General features: G+C 42.3%; 1 protein-coding gene across 2 annotated transcripts in view; it reads right to left on the bottom strand.

Annotated features, from left to right (window-relative positions):
• KCND2 (potassium voltage-gated channel subfamily D member 2) overlaps positions 1-21,655 on the bottom strand; it is an 802,199-nt gene that overhangs the window by 147,556 nt on the left and 632,988 nt on the right. For both annotated transcript variants that reach the window (XM_073573367.1, XM_073573368.1), the window contains exon 2: positions 20,579-20,741. In XM_073573367.1, the coding sequence (XP_073429468.1) occupies positions 20,579-20,741 (163 nt within the window). The remainder of the gene's footprint in view (positions 1-20,578; positions 20,742-21,655) is intronic.

Below are 21,655 nucleotides of genomic sequence, written 5' to 3'. Positions count from 1 at the left end.
TCAAGGATTCCCTCCTCCTCTTCCTCCTCATCAACATTGGCTACAGAAGCCTGCTCCTTAAGGTGCGTCAAAGTTTGCATGAGCAGACGCATAAGTGGGATGCTCATGCTTAGGATGGCGTCGTCTGCACTTACCAGCTGTGTGCATTCCTCAAAACACTGAAGGACTTTACAGAGGTCTTTCAGCTTCGACCACTGCACACCGGTCAACTCCATGTCTGCTCTCAAAGTGCCTGGCCGTGTATCCTCCCACAAATGCATTATGGCCTGCCTCTGCTCGCACAGCCGCTCCACCATGTGCAGTGTGGAGTTCCACCTTGTTGCAATGTCGATAATGAGGCGGTGGTTGGGAAGGTGGAGCAATCGCTGCAGCTTCTGCATACGAACGGAGTGTACAGGCGACCGGCGGATGTGCGCGCACAGTCTTCGCACCTTCTGGAGCAGGGCTGTTAACTCCGGATAATTTTTGAGGAAGCACTGCACCACCAGGTTCAAGGTGTGAGCCAAGCAAGGTATGTGTCTGAGTTTTGAAAGGGCTATGGCTGCCACAAAATTACGGCCGTTATCACTAACTACCTTGCCTGCCTCAAGATGTACACTGCCCAGCCATGACTCAGTTTGTCGCTGAAAGTACTCGGCCAGCACCTCGGCGGTGTGTCTGTCGCCCAAACACATCATCTGCAACACAGCCTGCTGACGCTTTCCACTAGCTGCTCGATAGGGAGACACCTCGTGTGCAATAGTGGCAGCTGCAGATGGAGTGCTCGTACGACTGCGCTCTGTGGACGAGCTTTCGCTTCTGGAGGAGAAGGAGGAGGAGGAGGGTCGAACGCCTACAGCCAACTGTTTACTATACCGTGGGCTAGGCAGCACTGTCCCACCACCGCTGTCCCCTGTGGACCCTGCATCCACCACATTAACCCAGTGCGCAGTGATGGACACGTAACGGCCCTGGCCATGGCGACTGGACCATGCATCAGTTGTGAGGTGCACCTTTCCGCTCACTGATTGCTTAAGTGCATGGACAATGCGGTCTTTCACATGATGGTGGAGGGTTGGGATGGCTTTGCGAGAGAAGAAGTGGCGACTGGGTAGGTCATAGCGTGGTACTGCATAGGCCATGAGTTCGCGGAAAGCTGCGCTTTCCACCAACCGAAAGGGCATCATCTCAAACGAGATTAGTTTGGCAATGTGGGCGTTCAAACCCAGTGTACGCGGATGAGAGACTGAGTACTTTCTTGACCTACTCATAGTGTCTGGGAGGGTGAGCTGGACTTGAGAGCTGCATTTGGTTAGAGTAGCGGTGGACAGGGCGGACTGAGAGAGGGTTGATGATGGTGATGGAGTTGGTGTTCTTTCTGATGGCCTAGAATCAGTCTTTCGTTGATATAACAGTGGGATTCCCTGACTGCTGTGGCCTTGCAACGACACCTCAACATTTGCTGCTGTGCTAACTGGTGGGCTTACAGTAGGGGAAACAATGTAGCGTTGCTGACTACCTTCGTTGTGATCAGTTGCACATGTGGCACTTGATGTTTGGTGTTGTGTCCACGCTTGCAAGTGCATGCTGGTTAAATGTCTAAGCATGCAACTGGTATTCAAATTTTTCAGATTTTTCCCTCGGCTAAAGGTCTTTGTGCACTTCTTACAGATAACCTTGGCCTGATCATGAGGATTTTGTTCAAAAAAGTGCCACACTGCACTCTTCCTACTTTGGCAGACATTTTGCGGCCTAACACGCTGTGATGTTTTGACCCTCTGGACAAGCTGTCCAGCAACTCTTTTGATTTTTGGAACCTGTCTTTGGAGTGCTCCGGGCCTGCCGGATAACAGCTGTTGCGATGTCGATGTCTGCTGTGGATGCTCCTCATCTGAGCTATTGGAAGCAGCACCCTCTTCCCCCAATGGATGCCAATCTGGGTCAACAACTGGGTCATCCATCACCTCCTCTTCAATGTCATGTGCACCTTCCTCTGTGTCACCGTGTATGGTGGTATAGTGTGCGGGAAGGGGCACCTGAGTCTCATCAGGGTCAGAATCTGGCTCTGTACACTGCGAGGACAATGTAGTGCTCTGAGTGAATGTACCAGCAGAATCATCCATCAGCGGCTGTGCATCAGTGCACTCCATGTCAGATTCATCTTGGCCTGGGTAATTCACCATTTCACTTGATAATCCAGGCATGGTATGTGAAAACAGCTCCATGGAGTAATCAGTAGTATGGCCTGCGTCATCCTTCAATCTTGGTTGGGGTGAAGGACACAAGGAAAGGTGTGGTTCATGAACATGAGCCTCCAATGACGGCTCATTGCTTTTACTTTTTACAACTGAAGAAGAGGAGGCGATAGAGCTGGAGGCTGAGTCAGCAATGTAAGACAAAACTTTTTCCTGGTGCTCTGGCTTTAAAAGCGGTTTGCCAACTCCTAGAAAACTAAGCCTTCGAAGCCTTATGGAGCCAGACGATGACGCAGGCTCAACACCTCCTGCATTCGGTCCTATTTTGCTCTTGCCACTACCATCAGATCCACCACCAACACCATCATTACCAGCTGGCAACCCCCGCCCAATTCCACGGCCTCTTCCACCAGCCTTCCTCATTTTTGGTAAAAATGTAGACAAAATCCAACAAACTATATAGTAATGTAAAACAAGGTACAAGCTGTCTATAGGACAGGGGAGATTTTGAATTTCTTCTCACACTAGTGGACACTGGACACTTTTGGATTGTGTGAGGCCCAATGAATATCTGAGCGCTATGTGACAGGCTCGATGGCACTGCTGTGACCAAAGTGACTAGAGGATAAGTGAGATTTTGAATTTCTTCTCACACTAGTGGACACTGGACACTTTTGGATTGTGTGAGGCTCAATCAATATCTGAGCGCTATGTGACAGGCTCGATGGCACTGCTGTGAGCAAAGTGACTAGAGGATAAGTGAGATTTTGAATTTCTTCTCACACTAGTGGACACTGGACACTTTTGGATTGTGTGAGGCCCAATGAATATCTGAGCGCTATGTGACAGGCTCGATGGCACTGCTGTGAGCAAAGTGACTAGAGGATAAGTGAGATTTTGAATTTCTTCTCACACTAGTGGACACTGGACACTTTTGGATTGTGTGAGGCCCAATGAATATCTGAGCGCTATGTGACAGGCTCGATGGCACAGCTGTGACCAAAGTGACTAGAGGATAAGGGAGATTTTGAATTTCTGCAGACACTTGTGGACACTGGACACTTTTGGATTGTGTGAGGCCCACTGATATCTGAGCGCTGTCACAGGCTCGATGGCACAGCTGTGACAAAAGTGACTAGAGGATAAGGGAGATTGGATTGCTTTTAAAAAAGCAGTTTGCAGAGCAGTGGGTAAACAGCAATGCCAGCCTGTCAGGAAGCCTTAAAAGGCAGCCCAACAACCAACACCACTGATACACCACAATATAGCCTCCCCTTGCACTACACACACAGTGACTGGTGTGTTGTGCAGGCCAAATCGCTAGCAGCAGAAGCAGTTTTTTTGTCTTCTTCCCTGCCTAACGCTCTCCCTACAGAATCAGCAGCAACCTCTCCCTATACTGAGATCGGCAGAAGTAAGATGGCGGTCGGCGTGCACGCCCTTTTATACCCCCTGTGACGCCCACCAAAGCAAGCCAATCACTTGCATGCCCTTCTGAAAGATGGTGGTGACCCGTGCCTATGTCATCACGTTGCCCACAGTGTCCGTGGATCCTGATTGGCTGAAAAAGAGCGCAAAACAAACTTTTGAAACGCGACTTTGGCGCATAAGTCGCCGACCTCGTGGCCGACCTCATCCTAGGGTCGGGTTTCGTTTCATGAAACCCGACTTTGCCAAAAGTCGGTGACTTTTGAAATTTTTCGACCCGTTTCGCTCAACTCTAGTGGTGATCACTTTGAAACCCCAGGTGCTTTACAGAAGTTTATAAAAGAGTCGTATGTGGGGGAAAACCACTGTTTGGGTGCACAGCAGTGCTCATAAGGCACGGAGAACAGTGTGACCTTTTGAATGCAAAATTGGCTGGAATTAAGATCGGACACAATGTCTCGTTCAAAAAGCCCACGATGTGCCTAAACAGTGGAAACCCCCCACAACTGACCCCATTTTAGAAACTAGACCCCTAAAGGAACTTATCTAGATGTGTGATAAGCACTTTGAACCCCAGGGGGCTTTACAGCAGTTTATAACATAAAGTCATGAAAATAAATAAAAAATCATGTTTTTCCTGAATATGCAGATACCCTGTGTGGGGAAAAACTACCGTTTGGGCACAAAGCAGGGCTTTTTTTTCCATAAAAATTATATTTTAGCCCCTTTTTTTTATTTTCACAAGGGTACCAGAAAAAAATGGACCCAACAATTGTTGTGCAATTTCTCCTGAGTATGTAGATACCCCATATGTGGGGGAAAACCACTCTTTGGGAACACTGCTGGGCTCGGAAGGGAAGGAGAACCGTTTGACCCTTTGAATGCAAAATTGGCTGGAATTAAGATCGAACACCATGTCGCGTTTGAAGAGCCCATGATGTAACTAAAAAGTGGAAACCCCCCACAACTGACCCCATTTTGGAAACTAGACCCCTCAGGGAACTTATCTAGATGTGTGGCGAGCACTTTGAATCCCCATGTGCTTTACAGAAGTTTATAATGTGGAGCCGTGAAAATAAAGTCATTTTTTTCACAAAAATGATCTTTTAGCCCCAATTTTTGTTCTTTTCACAAGGGTAATTGGAAAAAATGGACCCCAAAAGTTGTTGTGCAATTTCAGACTCCTTGCTCAAATACTCATATTTAAGTCATATGCTATCCATTTCCTTGTGATCCTCCTTGAGATGGTTTTACTCCTTCATTTGAGTCCAGCTGTGTTTAATTAAACTGATAGGACTTGATTTGTAAAGGCACACACCTGTCTATATAAGACCTCACAGCTCACAGTGCATGTCAGACCAAATGAGAATCATGAGTTCAAAGGAACTGGCCAAGGAGCTCAGAGACAGACTTGTGGCAAGGCACGGATCTTGCCAAGGTTACAAAAGAATTTCTACTCAAGGTTCCTAAGAGCACAGTGGTCTCCATAATCCTTAAATGGAAGAAGTTTGGGACCACCAGACTTCTTCCTAGATCTTGACATCCAGCTAAACTGAGCAATCATGGGAGAAGAGCCTTGGTGAGAGAGGTAAAGAAGAATCCCAATATCACTGTGGCTGAGCTCCACAGATGCAGTAGGGAGATGGAAGAAAGTTCCACAAAGTCAACTATCACTGCAGCCCTCCATCAGTCGGGCCTTTATGGCAGAGTGGCCAGACAGAAGTCTCTCCTCATTGCCAGACATATAAAAGCCAACATAGAGTTTGCTAAAAAACACATGAAGACTCCTAGACTACAAGAAATAAGATTCTCTGGTCTGATGAGACGAAGATAGGACTTTTTGGTGATAATTCTAAGTGGTTCGTGTGGAGAAAACCAGGCACTGCTCATCACCTACCCAATACAATCCCAACAGTGAAACATGGTGGTGGCAGCATCATACTTTGGGGGTGTTTTTCAGCTGGAGGGACAGCACAACTCATTGCAATTGAAGGAAACTTGAATGCAGCCAAGTACAGAGATATCCTGGATGAAAACCTCTTCCAGAGTGCTCTGGACCCCAGACTTGGCCGAAGGTTCACCTTCCAACAAGACAATGACCCTAAGCACACAGCTAAAATAGCTAAGGAGTCGCTTCAGAACAAATCTGTGACCATTCTTGATGGGCCCAGCCAGAGCTCTGACCTAAACCCAATTGAGCATCTTAGGAGAGACATGAAAATGCTGTCCACCAACGTTCACCATCCAACCTGTCGGAACAGGAGAGGATCTGCAAGGAAGAATGGCAGAGGATCCCCAAGTCCAGGTGTGAAAAACTTGTTGCATCATTCCCAAGAAGACTCATGGTTGTACAAGCTCAAAAGGGTGCTTCTACTCCATACTGAGCAAAGGGTCTGAATGTTTAGGACCATGTGGTGTTTCAGTTTTTCTTTTTTAATAAGTTTGCAAAAATTTCTACCTTTCTGGCTTTTTTCAGTCAAGATGGGGTGCAGAGTGTACATGAATGAGAAAAAAATGAACTTTTTGAATTTACCCACTGTAAGAGCGAAGAGTCAGTCATTACTTGTTTCATTCTGGTAACACCCCATTTTATTTAAAATAAGCTCTGCTGGCAAAGTATTATGCAGATCTTTGCCCAGCCTACAGATATTTGTGACCATTTGCATAAAAAAATGTGGATTTCTTTGGAATAAGATATCAGATTGCAGATATCAAGATATCATTTCATTCAGCTTTCTATTACCTGCATACCCAAACAGACTGACAGATTCCCTTTAATAAAAAATATGCTACCACTCCATGACTACAACTGCTTTATAGATTTATATAATATCCCTATTATTCCAGATGGAAAATAATCTTTTTGCCTGTTCCTGCAATAATACTATGTTATCAAATGTGTGTTAGAAAAAGTAGGGGACAGATTAATTGGAGAGCAACTTCAGGATCAGACTATACTGGTTTGGTAAGCAGTCTTTTACCAAAGAATCAGAAACCTTTGAATAGTATACAGTTGTGGCCAAAAGTATTGACACCCCTGCAATTCTGTCAGATAATACTCAGCTTCTTCCTGAAAATGATTGCAAACACAAATTCTTTGTTATTATTATCTTCATTTAATTTGTCTTAAATGAAAAACCACAAAAAGAATTGTCCTAAAGCCAAATTGGATATAATTCCACACCAAACATAAAAAAGAGGGTGGACAAAAGTATTGACACTGTTCGAAAAATCATGTGATGCTTCTCTAATTTGTGTAATTAACAGCACCTGTAACTTACCTGTGGCACCTAACAGGTGTTGGCAATAACTAAATCACACTTGCAGCCAGTTGACATGGATTAAAGTTGACTCAACCTCTGTCCTGTGTCCTTGTGTGTACCACATTGAGCATGGAGAAAAGAAAGAAGACCAAAGAACTGTCTGAGGACTTGAGAAACCAAATTGTGAGGAAGCATGCGCAATCTCAAGGCTACAAGTCCATCTCCAAAGACCTGAATGTTCCTGTGTCTACCGTGCGCAGTGTCATCAAGAAGTTTAAAGCCCATGGCACTGTGGCTAACCTCCCTAGATGTGGACGGAAAAGAAAAATTGACAAGAGATTTCAACGCAAGATTGTGTGGATGTTTGATAAAGAACATCGACTAACATCCAAACAAGTTCAAGCTGCCCTGCAGTCCAAGGGTACAACAGTGTCAACCTGTACTATCCGTCGGCATCAGAATGAAAAGGAACTGTATGGTAGGAGACCCAGGAAGACACCACTTCTTACCCCGAGACATAAAAAAGCCAGGCTGGAGTTTGACAAAACTTACCTGAAAAAGCCTAAAACGTTTTGGAAGAATGTTCTCTGGTCAGATGAGACAAAAGTAGAGCTTTTTGGGCAAAGGCATCAACATAGAGTTTACAGGAGAAAAAAAGAGGCAAAGAAAAAAACACGGTCCCTACAGTCAAACATGGCGGAGGTTCCCTGATGTTTTGGGGTTGCTTTGCTGCCTCTGGCACTGGACTGCTTGACCGTGTGCATGGCATTATGAAGTCTGAAGACTACCAACAAATTTTGCAGCATAATGTAGGGTCCAGTGTGAGAAAGCTGGGTCTCCCTCAGAGGTCATGGGTCTTCCAGCAGGACAATGACCCAAAACACACTTCAAAAAGCACTAGAAAATGGTTTGAGAGAAAGCACTGGAGACTTCTAAGGTGGCCAGCAATGAGTCCAGACCTGAATCCCATAGAACACCTGTGGAGAGATCTAAAAATGGCAGTTTGGAGAAGGCACCCTTCAAATATTAGGGACCTGGAGCGGTTTGCCAAAGAAGAATGGTCTAAAATTCCAGCAGAGCATTGTAAGAAACGCATTGATGGTTACCGGAAGCGATTGGTCGCAGTTATTTTGGCTAAAGGTTGTGCAACCAAGTATTAGACTGAGGGTGCCAATACTTTTGTCTGGCCCATTTTTGGAGTTTTGTGTGAAATGATCAATGTTTTGCTTTTTGCTTCATTCTCTTTTGTGTTTTTTCATTTAAGACAAATTAAATGAAGATAATAATACCAAAGAATTTGTGTTTGCAATCATTTTCAGGAATAAACTGAGTATTATCTGACAGAATTGCAGGGGTGTCAATACTTTTGGCCACAACTGTATATATATAGTGCCTATATTATGAAGGAAATGTGTCATCTGTAACTTTATACCTTTTAGACATCATTTAAGCTTCAGCTTGCTTAACTGTTCACAATAACAGTAATTTTAACCAGGGATGCACAAACTTTTACATGCCACTGTACAATATGTCACGAGAAAACAATCTCAGAATCATAAAGATCCAGTGAAGCGTTCAAGAGTTAATACCTCATAAAGTGACACTTGAATTGAAAAAATTGCCCTGGTCAGGAAGGTGAAAACAGGCTTCAGGGTGAAGTGGTTAATCGTGTTTGCAGCACTTTGAGTCTGTGGTGCTGTTAGTTCTGTTAAGTTTGGGAGTCAAACAACAAGCAGCTAAACGTGTCCAAAATGCCTATCTAAGGAAAATCTGATTAACCGCAGTGATAATGAAGCCTGTAGATGCATTAAGATGACAAAACATATCCAACAGCTTTTTAAATTATGCCTGTCAACTACTTCAAGATGATGACAATGACTAATGAACTATCAATTTTTTTTAAAGCACCATTCTACCTTTTTTTTTTTTTAAATTCAGTGCTGGAGTGGTGTCACCATTGTACCTCCCTTGCCCATAGAATTATTTTTACCAGCTGAATTCTTCATCTGGTCTCAGTGCCGCTCTAGTTGTCTTTTGCTGCTTATAACCTACCAGATTGCTCCAGTATATGTGGGGAGAGTCAATCACTTCTCAGTGTAAGTCTGCGAGAGCCAAAACATGGGTCTCATAGCCTTATATTGAGAGCGTGTGACCGTTACCTCTGATTTCCTGCCAGTCAGGAGCTGCAGTCACAACATGTTGGAGTGAGACTGGATTACCGTTGGGAACAACTGAAGATGGCAACAAGTGAGAATATTACTAGAGGCAGGGAACTTACATTAGTGTCACCACTGGAGTGGTGCTTTAATAATAAACAATAGTTTATTAAATTACACTTAATTATTTTGTGTTTTTACATTGTGAAACTATTACTAGAGTCACTCAAAAACTGAAATCGTAACAGTTACTTGATATGGAAGTTTCTATTACCAGTACTGAAAGTAGTGAGCTGTAACAGCCTCTAGATAACATTCAAAATTAGGGGTAGTTCAGATTCCTAAAGTAAGTCAGTATCACCATGTAATGTACATTTCTTCTGATTATTTTCTCTTTTTGGTGTACTCTTCATCATGTTACGACGTTGGCATGACCGCTGAGCCGGTGTAGCAGATACATCACAAACTGCTGTGTCAGTAAAGATCGGGGACCACAGGGGTGGAGAAGCAGTGGCATAAGGTAAATGTCTGAGATTCATATTTTAGATTATTGTTTAAACTAGGACAGAGATTGCGCTAAAAAAATTCGGAAAACCCCTTTAATGCTGAAAGGTAATCCTAATGCACTGTGCATTCTCCAATTTGCGCCCCACCACATGGTATAACTTGATGATCACAAACCACTTGATAGAAATCTATTTTGCAGAATCTTTATTAGTTTGTATTGTAATCAGTTTCTTATACCTTTTATCCTTTAACCTTTCCACCGGGGAATCATCATTTATAGAACAAGTAGACCTTCTGCCCACATTACGTAATTAAAGTGAATGCATTTCATGTGTGACACCGAGCCAACGCTCACCAATAATTATATATAACAGGTAATGCACAAATCTACATTAATTAAAGACTTCATGCCAAAAGAGAAATAAATTGATATAGCAAAATTAATTAGAAGTGTATTCTCTGGAAATGTCAGGTGACTCTTTATTTTCTGTGGAGTTCAATTTCTTCCCTATTTTTACTATGCTATTCAGTTAAAACTGAGAATGAACTGTTAGCACTTTGACATCTGGTTTTTCAGAAAGGCAAATTGATCTGTTCATAAATTACTCCCCAGTTGCTCATATGGCTGATGTATTAGCTCAGCAGTGAAGTTCCTAGTTAAAAGTGAGTAAGTAATTGTTCAATTTATCCCTGAAAAACCCTGTGTCTCTACCTTAGCATTGTGCTGAAATGTTCATTGACGAAACGTAAAATCAGATATCAACATGGACCTCCAGTCGATAGCATTGCGGACCAACTGTATAAGTGATAGATTTACTTTAATAGACCGGCATGATGGTTGCTAAGAACTTTGCAATTTAATACAAACTATTGATTGTGTTAAAGCCGACGCTTTCATCTCTGTATTGTATATTAGACAAACCATTTAGCATACATACTAAACAGCAATAAAGTATGACTGATGTGTAATGTACTTACAGTGGATAAAAAAGTCTACACTCCCAGTCTTAAGGCCCTTTTACATTTAGCGATGCACCAGCGATCCAACCACCGATCCGACCCGGTCAGGATCGCTGGTGCATCGCTAAATGATCGCTAGTGAGCTGTCATACAGAAAGATCTCACAGCGATGCAGCAGCGACGCAGCGCACGATACTTACCATTCACACACAGCGATCCTGCGTCCTCCCGCCCGCCTCCACGCGTCGCTGGACGTCACAGCAGGAAGCCCAGCAGGAAGCAGACGACGAGAAATGGAGCCGGACATTCTCGCGCGATCAGCGATGGACAGCGGGGGAGCCGGTCGCTGGTAAGTATCACACATAGCGATATCGCTAGCAATATCGCTATAACGTCACAAAACCAGTGACATTTTAGCGATATTGCTAGCGATATTGCTTAGTGTAAAACCCCCTTTAAAATGCCAGGTTTTTGTTATGAAAAAAATAAAATAACAAAACAACCATGATTAGGTTAGATAAGTGTGATCATTCTCTGCCTAAAGTCCCTTTTACATTTAGCGATGCACCAGCGATACGACCCACTCAGGATCGTTGGTGCATCGCTAAATGATCGGTATTGAGCTGTCACACAGACAGACCTCACAGCGATGCAGCAGCGACGCAGCGGACGATATTCACCTTTCACACACAGCGATCCTGACGTCCTCCCGCCCGCCTCCACGCGTCGCTCGTCTCACACAGCAGGAAGCCCAGCAGGAAGCTGACGACGAGAAATGGAGCCGCCCGATCTTGCGCGATCAGCGATGGACAGCGGGGGAGCCGGTCGGAGGTAAGTATCACACATAGCGATATCGCTATCGATATGGCTATAACGTCACAAAATCAGTGACGTTTTAGCGATATTGCTAGCGATATCACTATGTGTAAAACCCCTTTAGTGTGAACACTCTCTTATAATTGAAAATGTGGTTGAGATCAAAATTCGGCAATCACATTAAGGCCTTGCTCACACGGCTGTATAATACGGCCAAGTGCTATGCGATGTTTTATCGGAGAGAACTTGGCCCAATGTCATACTATGGGGAATGCAGATCTGCGATTTTTTTTCTCATGCCGACACGCAGTGCACTGTAAGTTGCTCTGCAAGTCAGAACATAAGCACCCATACAAGCAATAGTATCTAAATAGAAGTCAGTGTACAGCTGCCATTATGTTAAGTGATCCTGATTAACCTAATATAATGTTTAGCAGTTCTGATAGGATTTTCCTGACAGGTAGTCGCCAGGTACCACTTCAGGCCAGTTCCCAGGACTGCAGCAGCTGACCAGAGGGTTAGAGGTGCAGTATGAGAGGGCAAAGACAAAGCGAAGTCAGACGGTTTGGGGTCAGGGCACGCAGCAAAGGATTAGTAGGAATAGCCAGGGTCAGGAGCAAAGAGGTCAGACAGGATCAGTAGGCAAGCAGGGTCAATAACGGAGAATCAATACAAGCAGACACACAAATAGGCAACTACAGATGAACTAGCTAAGAACCAATGTGTGGACCAGGAGTGGTAGGTGGAGCTGGCTGATATAGACCCAGTTAGCACGGGATAGGCCGGGGAAGCTAATCTCTGCAGGACACAGAGGGGTTAAATTCCTGTAGAGATCAACCCTAAGGCTAGATGGAAGTAACATGCAGATTCAGCAGTGCTGAAAGAAGCAGCCTCAGTGAGGTGGCTAGACATGAGGAAAAACCACATAGTGAGCAGAGCAGCGCTGGGAAGGCCAGCAAGTCACCACCATGACACAAACATCAGTCAATTTTGCAGCAAAAATTTCAGGCCTCTGCTAAAAAGATTAATTTTACCCTTCAATGACCCTAAACATTCCTCTAAATTATTAAAATAATTTTGGAATTATCCTGCCAGACCTCAGACCTGAATCCAATTGAAAACCTTTGGGTTGATCTGAAGAGGGCTGTACACAGGAGATGCCCTTGCAGTCCACTGTCACCACTGAGCAACTAGTACAAAGAGGTAGAGGAGCCTGCCCACACAGGCTTATATTCTATAGGTTAATGGCAAAGGAGACAGAAGGTAAGGGGGTTGAAACAACTATGGTGTCAGTGATATAGCAAAAGTATTACTGCAGGCTGTAGGTATTTCTGAGGAGATGCATTTTCAGGTTGCGACTGAAGGCTCCAAATGTGGGAGACAAATGGACATGTTGAGGGACTAAATTCCAAATGATTAGGGTTCTTCAGGAAAAATGTTGAAGGCGACTGGGTGAAGAACATACGACAGTGGAGGAGAAAATTTCTTGGAGGAGAAAAATTCAGAGACTATGTTTGGGATCTGGAGATTAGTATTGAGATATATGGAGAAGACAAATTATAGGCAACCTTATAAGACATTGCTAGTAGTTTAAACTGGAATTCACTGGGGAATTGCAAGCCAGTGAAGAGATTGGCAGAGGGCAGTGGAGGAGGAGCGGGTTGTTAACAGAGCAGCAGAGTTTGGAATTGAGTGGAGAGGTTTGAAAATGTTAGGAGGCCACAAATAATAATGATCTTTATTTTTATATAGCGCTAACATATTCCGCAGCACTTTACAGTTTGCTCACATTATCATCACGGTCCCAGATGGGGCTCACAATCTAAGGCTGCAGTGCTATCCACTGAGCCACCGTGCTGCCCTTGAATATTGAAATAATTATTGTGGGAGATTATGTATTAGCATTTTAGTAGATTTGGGGTTGGCGAAGGGGCGAATTGAGGAAATATTTTTAAGTTGGATGAGGCTGGAGATGAGAAAAAGGAGGAAATGGCTTATAGACACTTGTGAAATCTGGACAGCAGAAATGTGCCAACTGGGCTAGACAGGTACATTTCACTTTATGAACTGCCTCAGGTCAGTAATATAGATGGAGAAGAATAGGGGTCTCAGAACAGAGACTTGAGGGACACCTACCTAGAGAACTATGAGGAGATCCAGGAGAGGGCTTGGTCTTTGATGCCATGAAAAGAGAGGATTTCTCGTAGGAGGGAGTGATCAACTGTGTCAAAGGTAAGGAATAGGTCGAGAAGGAGGAATAAATATTATTTTTTGTTATCTGTGATGGTCAGTAAGTTGTTAGCAATTTTCGCTAAGGTAATGACAGTGGAGTGGTGGGAACGGATTGTAGGTTGTAGAAGAATGTGTTGAATGAGCTGTTTGATGAATGTTCAGTGTGGACGTACAGTTCTAGGAGTTTCCAGGTTAACAGGAGTAGTTATATGCTTTGGATTAGGAATACAAGGTAGACAGCAGTCTGAGCATCCTGTACTTACATCAGTGCCATTGGTATCTCCAGAATTAGATCATTCATAAAGACAAAGTGGACAAAAGGTGAGCGGCATCTTTTTAACTCCGAAGCTATGGTATCTCTAGTATTAAATCTGAAAAAGAAGTCGGCGCTTCCTACTGCACAGACTCGCAGGCACCTGTCCTATTAACATTCATAACTTTCTAAGACAAGATTCTGTCACTGCAACAAGGCAGTAAACATTTTAATTATATATTGATTACCTCCCTAGACTTATCAAGCGTGATTTGCTAATTAAAGGCATTTAGGAGCTTATTTACAATTACATTTCCTTTGGTGAATTATTTTTTTTTCTGTTCCTCAAGAACTCCATTGAATTTAAGGTCTTAGCTCTAAGTTTGGCTGAAATCAATTCAGCCCATGATATTGAATTGGATGCAGCTGGATGCACTACTACTATTTACAGAAACAGCCGAGCTGAGTTTGACATTTTTACTTCAAGGCCCTACAAAATACATAACAGGGATCTTTATCTACCATATACAATTTAAAATACTAGAGTCTGTTTCTATGGCCAATGAACTTTTAGGTCCCATTGGGCACCTGGACCCAGGTTAAGTTAAAGGGATTGTCCCACAAACAAAAGTTGATTTTAATCAATAGATCTTGGAATAATAATAACTTCCACAATTGGATGTGTTTAAATAAAATGTCCCTGTGCTGAGATAATCTTATAAATGTGCCCCTGCTGTGTGCTATGTAATGGCCATGTCTGACTGTACAGGGACATGGTTTGGTCATACCACATCTCCTGCCAGTGGGGGGGGGAAGCATACAGACATATTACACCACGGGATTGTAGCTGATTCTTTCTTTGCAGTAAAACATTGTTTAAAAACAGGCAGGGAAATGTTTTACCTCACAAAAAGAATCAGTTGCAATCCCCTGCTGTAATGTCTGTAATGCTCTTTTCCTTCCTCCCCTGGCCTGTGGTATGATCAGACCATGTCCCTGTACGGTCAGACACAGCCATTACACAGTACACAACAGGGGAACATTTATAAGATTATCTCAGCACAGGAACATTTTATTTAAACACATCCAATTGTGGAAATTATTATTATCCCAAGATATATTAATTAAAATTAAATTTAGTTGTTTGTGGGAAAACCCCTTTACCCCCGAGGGTGGTTTGCACGTTAATGACCGGGCCAATTTTTTCAATTCTGACCACTGTCCCTTAATGAAGTAACTCTGGAACGCCTCAATGGATCCCAGTGATTCTGAGAATATTTTTTCATAACATTGTACTTTACGATAGTGGTAAAATTTCTTTGATATGACTTGCATTTATTTGAGAAAAAAATGGAAATTTGGCAAACATATTGAAAATTTCGCAATTTTCCAACTTTGAATTTTTATGCCCTTAAATCACAGAGATATGTCACACAAAATACTTAATAAGTAACATTTCCCACATGTCTACTTTACATAAGCACAATATTGGAATCAAAATATATTTTTGTTAGGAAGTCATAAGGGTTAAAAGTTAAACATCGATTTCTCATTTTTACAACACCATTTTTTTAAGGGACCACATCACTTTGAGGGGTCTACATGATAGAAAATACCTAAAAGTGACACCATTCTAAAATCTGCACCCCTCAAGGTGCTGAAAACCATACTCAAGACATTTATTAACCTTTCAGGTGCTTCACGAGAATTTTTGGAATGTTTAAAAAAAAAAGGAATATTTAACTTTTTTTCACAAAAAATTTACTTCAGATCCAGTTTTTTTTATTTTACCAAGGTTAACAGGAGAAAATGGATGGCAAAAGCTGTTGTGCAATTTGTCATGAGTATGCTGATACCCCATATGTGCAGGTAAACCACTGTTTGGGTGCATAACAGAGCTCGGAAGGGAAGGAGCGGCGTTTGACTTTTCAATGCAAAATTGGCTAGAATTGAGATTGGACGCCATGTCGCATCTGGAGAGCCTCTGGAGAGCGTAAACAGTAGAAACCCCCCACAAGTGACACCATTTTGGAAACTAGACCCCCCAAGGAACTTATCTATATGTGTGGTGAGCACTTTTAACCCCCAAGTGCTTCACAGAAGTTTATAACGTGAAGCCGTGAAAATAAAAAATAATTTTTTCCACAAAAATGATCTTTTCTCCCCCAATTTTTTATTTTACCAAGGGTAATTGAAGAAAATGGACCCCAAAAGTTGTTATGTAATTTGTCCTGAGTACGCTAATACCCCATATGTGGGGATAAACCACTGTTTGGGCGTATGGCAGAGGTCGGTAAGGGAAGTGGCGGCGTTTGACTTTTCAATGCAAAATTGGCTGGAATTAAGATCGGACACCATGTCGCGTTTGGAGAGTCCCTGATGTGCCTAAACAGTGGAAACCCCCCACAAGTGACACCATTTTGGAAACTAGGCCCCCAAAGGAACTTATCTAGATGTGTGGTTAGCACTTTAACCCCCCCATTGCTTCACAGAAGTTTATAACGTAGAGCCGTGAAAATAAAAAATCTTATTTTTTTCCACAAAAATAATTTTTTCACCCTTAATTTTTTATTTTACCAAGGGTATCAGGAAATTGGACCCCAAAAGTAGTTGTGCAATTTCTCTTGAGTATGCCGATACCTCAAATATAGGGGAATACTACTTTTGAGGCACAGGGCAAAGCTCAGAAGGGAAGAGGCGCCATATTGGAGTTCAGATTTTGCTGGAATGGTTTGAGGGTGCCATGTCACATTGGCAGAGCCCCTGAGGTGCCAGAACAACAGAAACCCCTATATGTGAACTCATTTTACAAACTACACTCCCCAATGAATTCAGCTAGGGGTGCAGTAATCATATTGATACCACATGTGCCTCACAGAATTTTATACCACTGAACAGTGAAGAAAGAATAAATTATATTTTTACCACTAAAATGTTATTTTAGCCCCAAGTTTATTTTTTCTAAGGACTAATAGGAATTTTTATTGCAATAAACTGAGGTCCATATTTTCCTGAGAGTGCCAATACCCTACATGTAATCGGGAAATATTTTTCACGCACAGTGCAAAGCTCAGAAGGCAAGGAGCGCCAGATTTTACTGTTATGGTTTGCAGGTGCCATAACTCAGTGGGAGTGCCCATGAGGTGCCAGAACAGCAGAACCCCACATAAGTGACCCCATTTCATGAACTACACTTCTCAATGAATACATCTAGTGATGCAGTGATCATATTGACACCATGGGTGTGTCACAGGATTTCATACCAATGGGCAGTGAAGACAAAATAACTACAATTTTATCACCAAAATGTTGCATTTTCATAGAAGAAGTGGGTAAAAATGGCATCAATATTTGCCCCACAATTTCTACTTAATGTGGCTGTACAGTACTACTTAGCTATACAGAGAATCGGGAGGAACAGAGCGCTATATGCTTATTCAAGTGAATCGGTCTGTGCACATGTCAGTGTGTTTCCACGGACCATGTGTCCATGGACAAAACACGCTGAGATGTACATTTTTTAATGTCAGCATGGGCCACAAAATGTCTCGCAAACATGCATATGCATAACACACATGGATGTCATCCGTGTGACACACATCGGCACCAGGGAAGATGCATTACAGTAAGCGTTGTTCCCCTGCAATGGGTGCTGAACACAGCTCTCATCATTCTCCCCTGCTCTGCTGGCGATCAGCGTGAGCAAGGGAGAATGATGAGAGATACATTTAGGTGATAAAAGAGACAGCAGGTGGCAGCTGATGGGACTATTACTCCCATCAACCTACCCCTGCTGTTGCTAATAGCAGTGACAGCAGGAGTGGCTGATAAGGATATTCATCAGCCACCGCCTGCACTATAAATAAATAAATAAATAAATAAATAAAAGGAAAAAACATGTGGGTTCCCCTGTATTTTCAATACCAGCCAGGCAAAACTCACAGCTGGAGGCTGCAACCCTCAGCTGATGGCTTCAGTAAGGCTGGTTATCAAGAATAGAGGAGTCCCCATGCTGTATATTAAAATTATTTAAATAAATAATTTAAAAAAATGCATGTGGTCCCCCCCATTTTTAACAACTAGCCTTGCTAAAGCTCACAGCTGGAGGTTGGTATTCTCAGGCTGGTAAGGGGCCATGGATGTTGACCCTCCCAGCCTAAAAATAGCAGCTTGCAGCTGCCCAGAAAAGGCACATTTATTAGATGTGTCAATTTTGGCGCTTTGCCTGGCTCTTCCCACTTGCCCTGTAGCGGTGGCAAGTGGGGTTCATATTTGTGGGGTTGATGTCACCTTTGTATTGTCAGGTGACATCAAGCCCATGACTTAGTAATGGAGAAGCATCTATAAGCCACCTCTCCATTACTAATCCTATAGTTATATGGTAAATAAAGACACAGGCAGAATAAAGTCTTTTATTTGAAATAAAAGAAAGAACAGTTTAACTTTTTTATTTAAAAATAACCAACACAGTCATACTCACCAAACACCTATTCCACCAAAGCCCTTGTTCTCCTGTAATAAAAGTAAAAGAAAAGAACAACAATATACCATACCTGTCTGTAATTTTGCCCCACACTGCAATCCATGTCTGGGGGATAATTAGCTTTCAACCTGGACGGTGCCAAGATGCAACCGTCCAGGCTGAGAACCACTAGTGAATGAGCTGCTGGGAATGCAGCGTCAGTGATTGAAGGTGACGTCATAGAGGTTACCTCTGGTCACTGGACTCCGTTCACAGCTGGGCTGAAGTGTGGTGAGATCCAGTGAGATCCTGCTAGCACCATGAGTGCTCAAGACAAAGGTGACATCAACCCCACAAATGTGAACCCCACTTGCCACCGCTACAGGGTAAGTGGGAAGAGCTGGGTAAAGTGCCAGAATTGGTGCATCTAATAGATGTGCCTTTTCTGGGCAGCTATTTTTAGGCTGGGGGATCAATATCCATGGCCCCTTACCAGCCTGAGAATGCCAGCCCCCAGCTGTGAGCTTTAGCAAGGCTAGTTGTCAAAAATGGGGGGACCTCATGCCATTTTTTTAAATTAGTTATTTAAGTAATTTAAAAAAACAGTGTGCAGACCCCTCTATTCTTGATAACCAGCCTTGCTGAAGCTGATAGCTGAGGGTTGCTGTCCCCAGCTGTGAGTTTTGTCTGGCTGATTATAGCAAATACAGGGGAACCCAGACAACACATGTGCCGCAAGTATTACACACAAGGACACTGACATCTCCGGTACCGGAAATATCAGGATGTGTGAAAGAGGCCTTATAGCGGATTTTTATGTTTGACAGCTGTCACACACTAAAAGGCGCTTTTTATTGCAAACATTTTTTGCATCACCACATTTTGAGAGCTATAATTTTTCAATATTTTGGTCCACAGAGTCATGTGAGGTCCTGTTTTTTGCGGGATGAGTTGACGTTTTTATTGGTATCTTTTTCAGACACAATCTATTCTGATTTTTGGGAGACAGAATGAACAAAAACCAGCAACTCATGAATTTCTTTTTTGGGGGGGGCATTTATACCGGTCCATGTGTGGTAAAATTGATAAAGCAGTTTTATTCTTTGGGTCAGTACAATTACAGCGATACCTCATTTATATCATTTTTTATGTTTTGGCGCTTTTATACAATAAAAACTATTTTATAGAAAAAAACAATTATTTTTGCATCACTTTATGCTGAGACCTATAACTTTTTTATTTTTCTGGTGATGGAGCTGTATGGCAGCTTGCTTTTTGCGGGACATGATGATGTTTTCAGCGGTACCATGTTTATTTATATCTGTCTTTTTGATCACGTGTTATTTCACTTTTTGTTTGGCGGTATGATGATAAAGCATTGTTTTTTGCCTTGTTTTTCATTTTTTATGGTGTTCACTAAAGGGGTTAACTAGTGGGACAGTTTTATAGGTCAGATTGTTGCGGATGCGGCGATACCACATATGTGTACTTTTATTGTTTAGATTTTTTTTCATTCAACTATTTATTTAATGATAGAATATATATTGTTTTTTTACAATTATTTTTGATTTTTTTTCTTTTTTTACAATTATTAAATTTTTTTTTTACTTTTTTCTAACTTTTTTTACTTAGTCCCACTATGGGACAATCATTTTTTGCCAGCTGATTGCTTCTATAGCATGGAGATGAAGCAGCATCTGCATTCCATAGAAGCTGTCAGTGCTGCACTGACAGAGAGACTTGCTGATCATGCACTGCGCATGATCAGCAAGTTTGCTAGGTCTGATAACTCAGATGTTGTCATGACAATATCGGATCACCATGGTAACAATCGGGACCCTGCGTCACACCACAGGTTCTCCAATCCAAAGGCAGAGGGGCTGTCAGCCCTGTGCCGGATTCTGGAATGATGCGATCATGTTCAATCGCAGCATTTCGGTGGTTAAAGTGCCGGGAGCGGTCTGTGATCGGTCCTGGCACCTAGTGCCGAATGTCAGCTATCAGTATCAGCTGACACCTGGCAGCGATCACCCGTGCACCCCCATGTGCACGGCTGATCGTAATGACGTAATATTCTGTACCTGGTCAGATAGGCTCAGGTCACATGGATGGAATATTACGACCAATATCAGAAAGGGGTTAATTTAGGAAAACTACCTGCAGTACAATCCAAGCTAAAGAGATTTGACTGTGATATTACATCATTGAAATTAATATCTTTTGTAGTAAAGACAAACAATACTACTCATATAATCACCTAATTCCCCTCCCATGACTCAACCTGTAGCATAACAACAGCAAATTATATTAGTTCTGTACTTCATTACCTTTTGTGCTCTCCGCTTGTCTGCTCGTTGGTTCTGGTGGTAGATCCTGCTGAAGTTGGAAACTATTACTGGAACTGGTAATGCAATGACCAATACTCCACTCAGGGAACATATGGAGCCAAATATCTTCCCAGCTATAGTCTTTGGAACCATGTCACCGTACCTGCAGAAAACAAACCAACATGTGTAGCTCGATCAGAAATCTGATCAACATGCAATTTAAATGCATACAGCCACTGAACCAAAAAGAATCACATTTATCAATATCTTCATCATTCTGTGCTACATGAAAATCCAACATTCAGCAGAATATAACAAATGTCCAAACAACCTATTAGTAAAAGAACTGGAAAAATTATCTATTTTGGTCCTGGATTAATGAAACGCAGAATAGAAAGCAAAGTATGTTGTGCCAAGTTTCCCATTTGGCAGATATTGATAGATTTATTCAGTAGTAACATTAATGCACATTGAACTTATACAGTATTTTACAGAAAAACATTATATATGTCAAAAGATGTATAAACAAGTCAAGTAATACTCATTGTCAACAAAAGTAAGAATGTTGTCTGTTTCAACCAGCACTCGAGATTCCTTAAAAATCTTAATTTTTCATTATCTAACCAAAACAGCACATGACAAACATGGTTAAAATCAAAGAAACTAAGGTATTTCAAGTTAATAGGCACTTTTATTCATGCAACATAAACAACTGTGCATATGCCCTCTTTTTAAACAAACTCGACAGGAGTGAGAACCAAATCCCAAAATGCAGTGCATCAATCTAAACCTAATCGATTTTACAAAGAACATATGAAAGCTTAGAAAATCAAGAAAGGCACATCCAGCCCAAGAATGGCAGCGTTTCCCAGGACTCACATCCAAAGATGATATTTCATATTTTTTTTATTTGATAGGTTTAAAAAGAGGAGATACAACGCATTTTGGATATAGTGTACAGTATATCCTTCATCAGGTATCATAAAAACACAGTACAAATCCCAACAATTTTGACCACGTGTGTATGTATAATTTCTAGATGGCTCACGATTAAGGAGACTAATATTCCCACTCACA

The sequence above is a fragment of the Dendrobates tinctorius genome, unplaced genomic scaffold (assembly GCF_039654945.1).
Source record: "Dendrobates tinctorius isolate UK_male_01 unplaced genomic scaffold, ASM3965494v1 ptg000035l, whole genome shotgun sequence".
In the NCBI taxonomy this organism is placed as follows: Eukaryota; Metazoa; Chordata; class Amphibia; order Anura; family Dendrobatidae; genus Dendrobates; species Dendrobates tinctorius.
The sequence above is the reverse complement of the archived record's forward strand: the minus strand, read 5'-3'. Positions and strand labels throughout refer to the sequence as shown.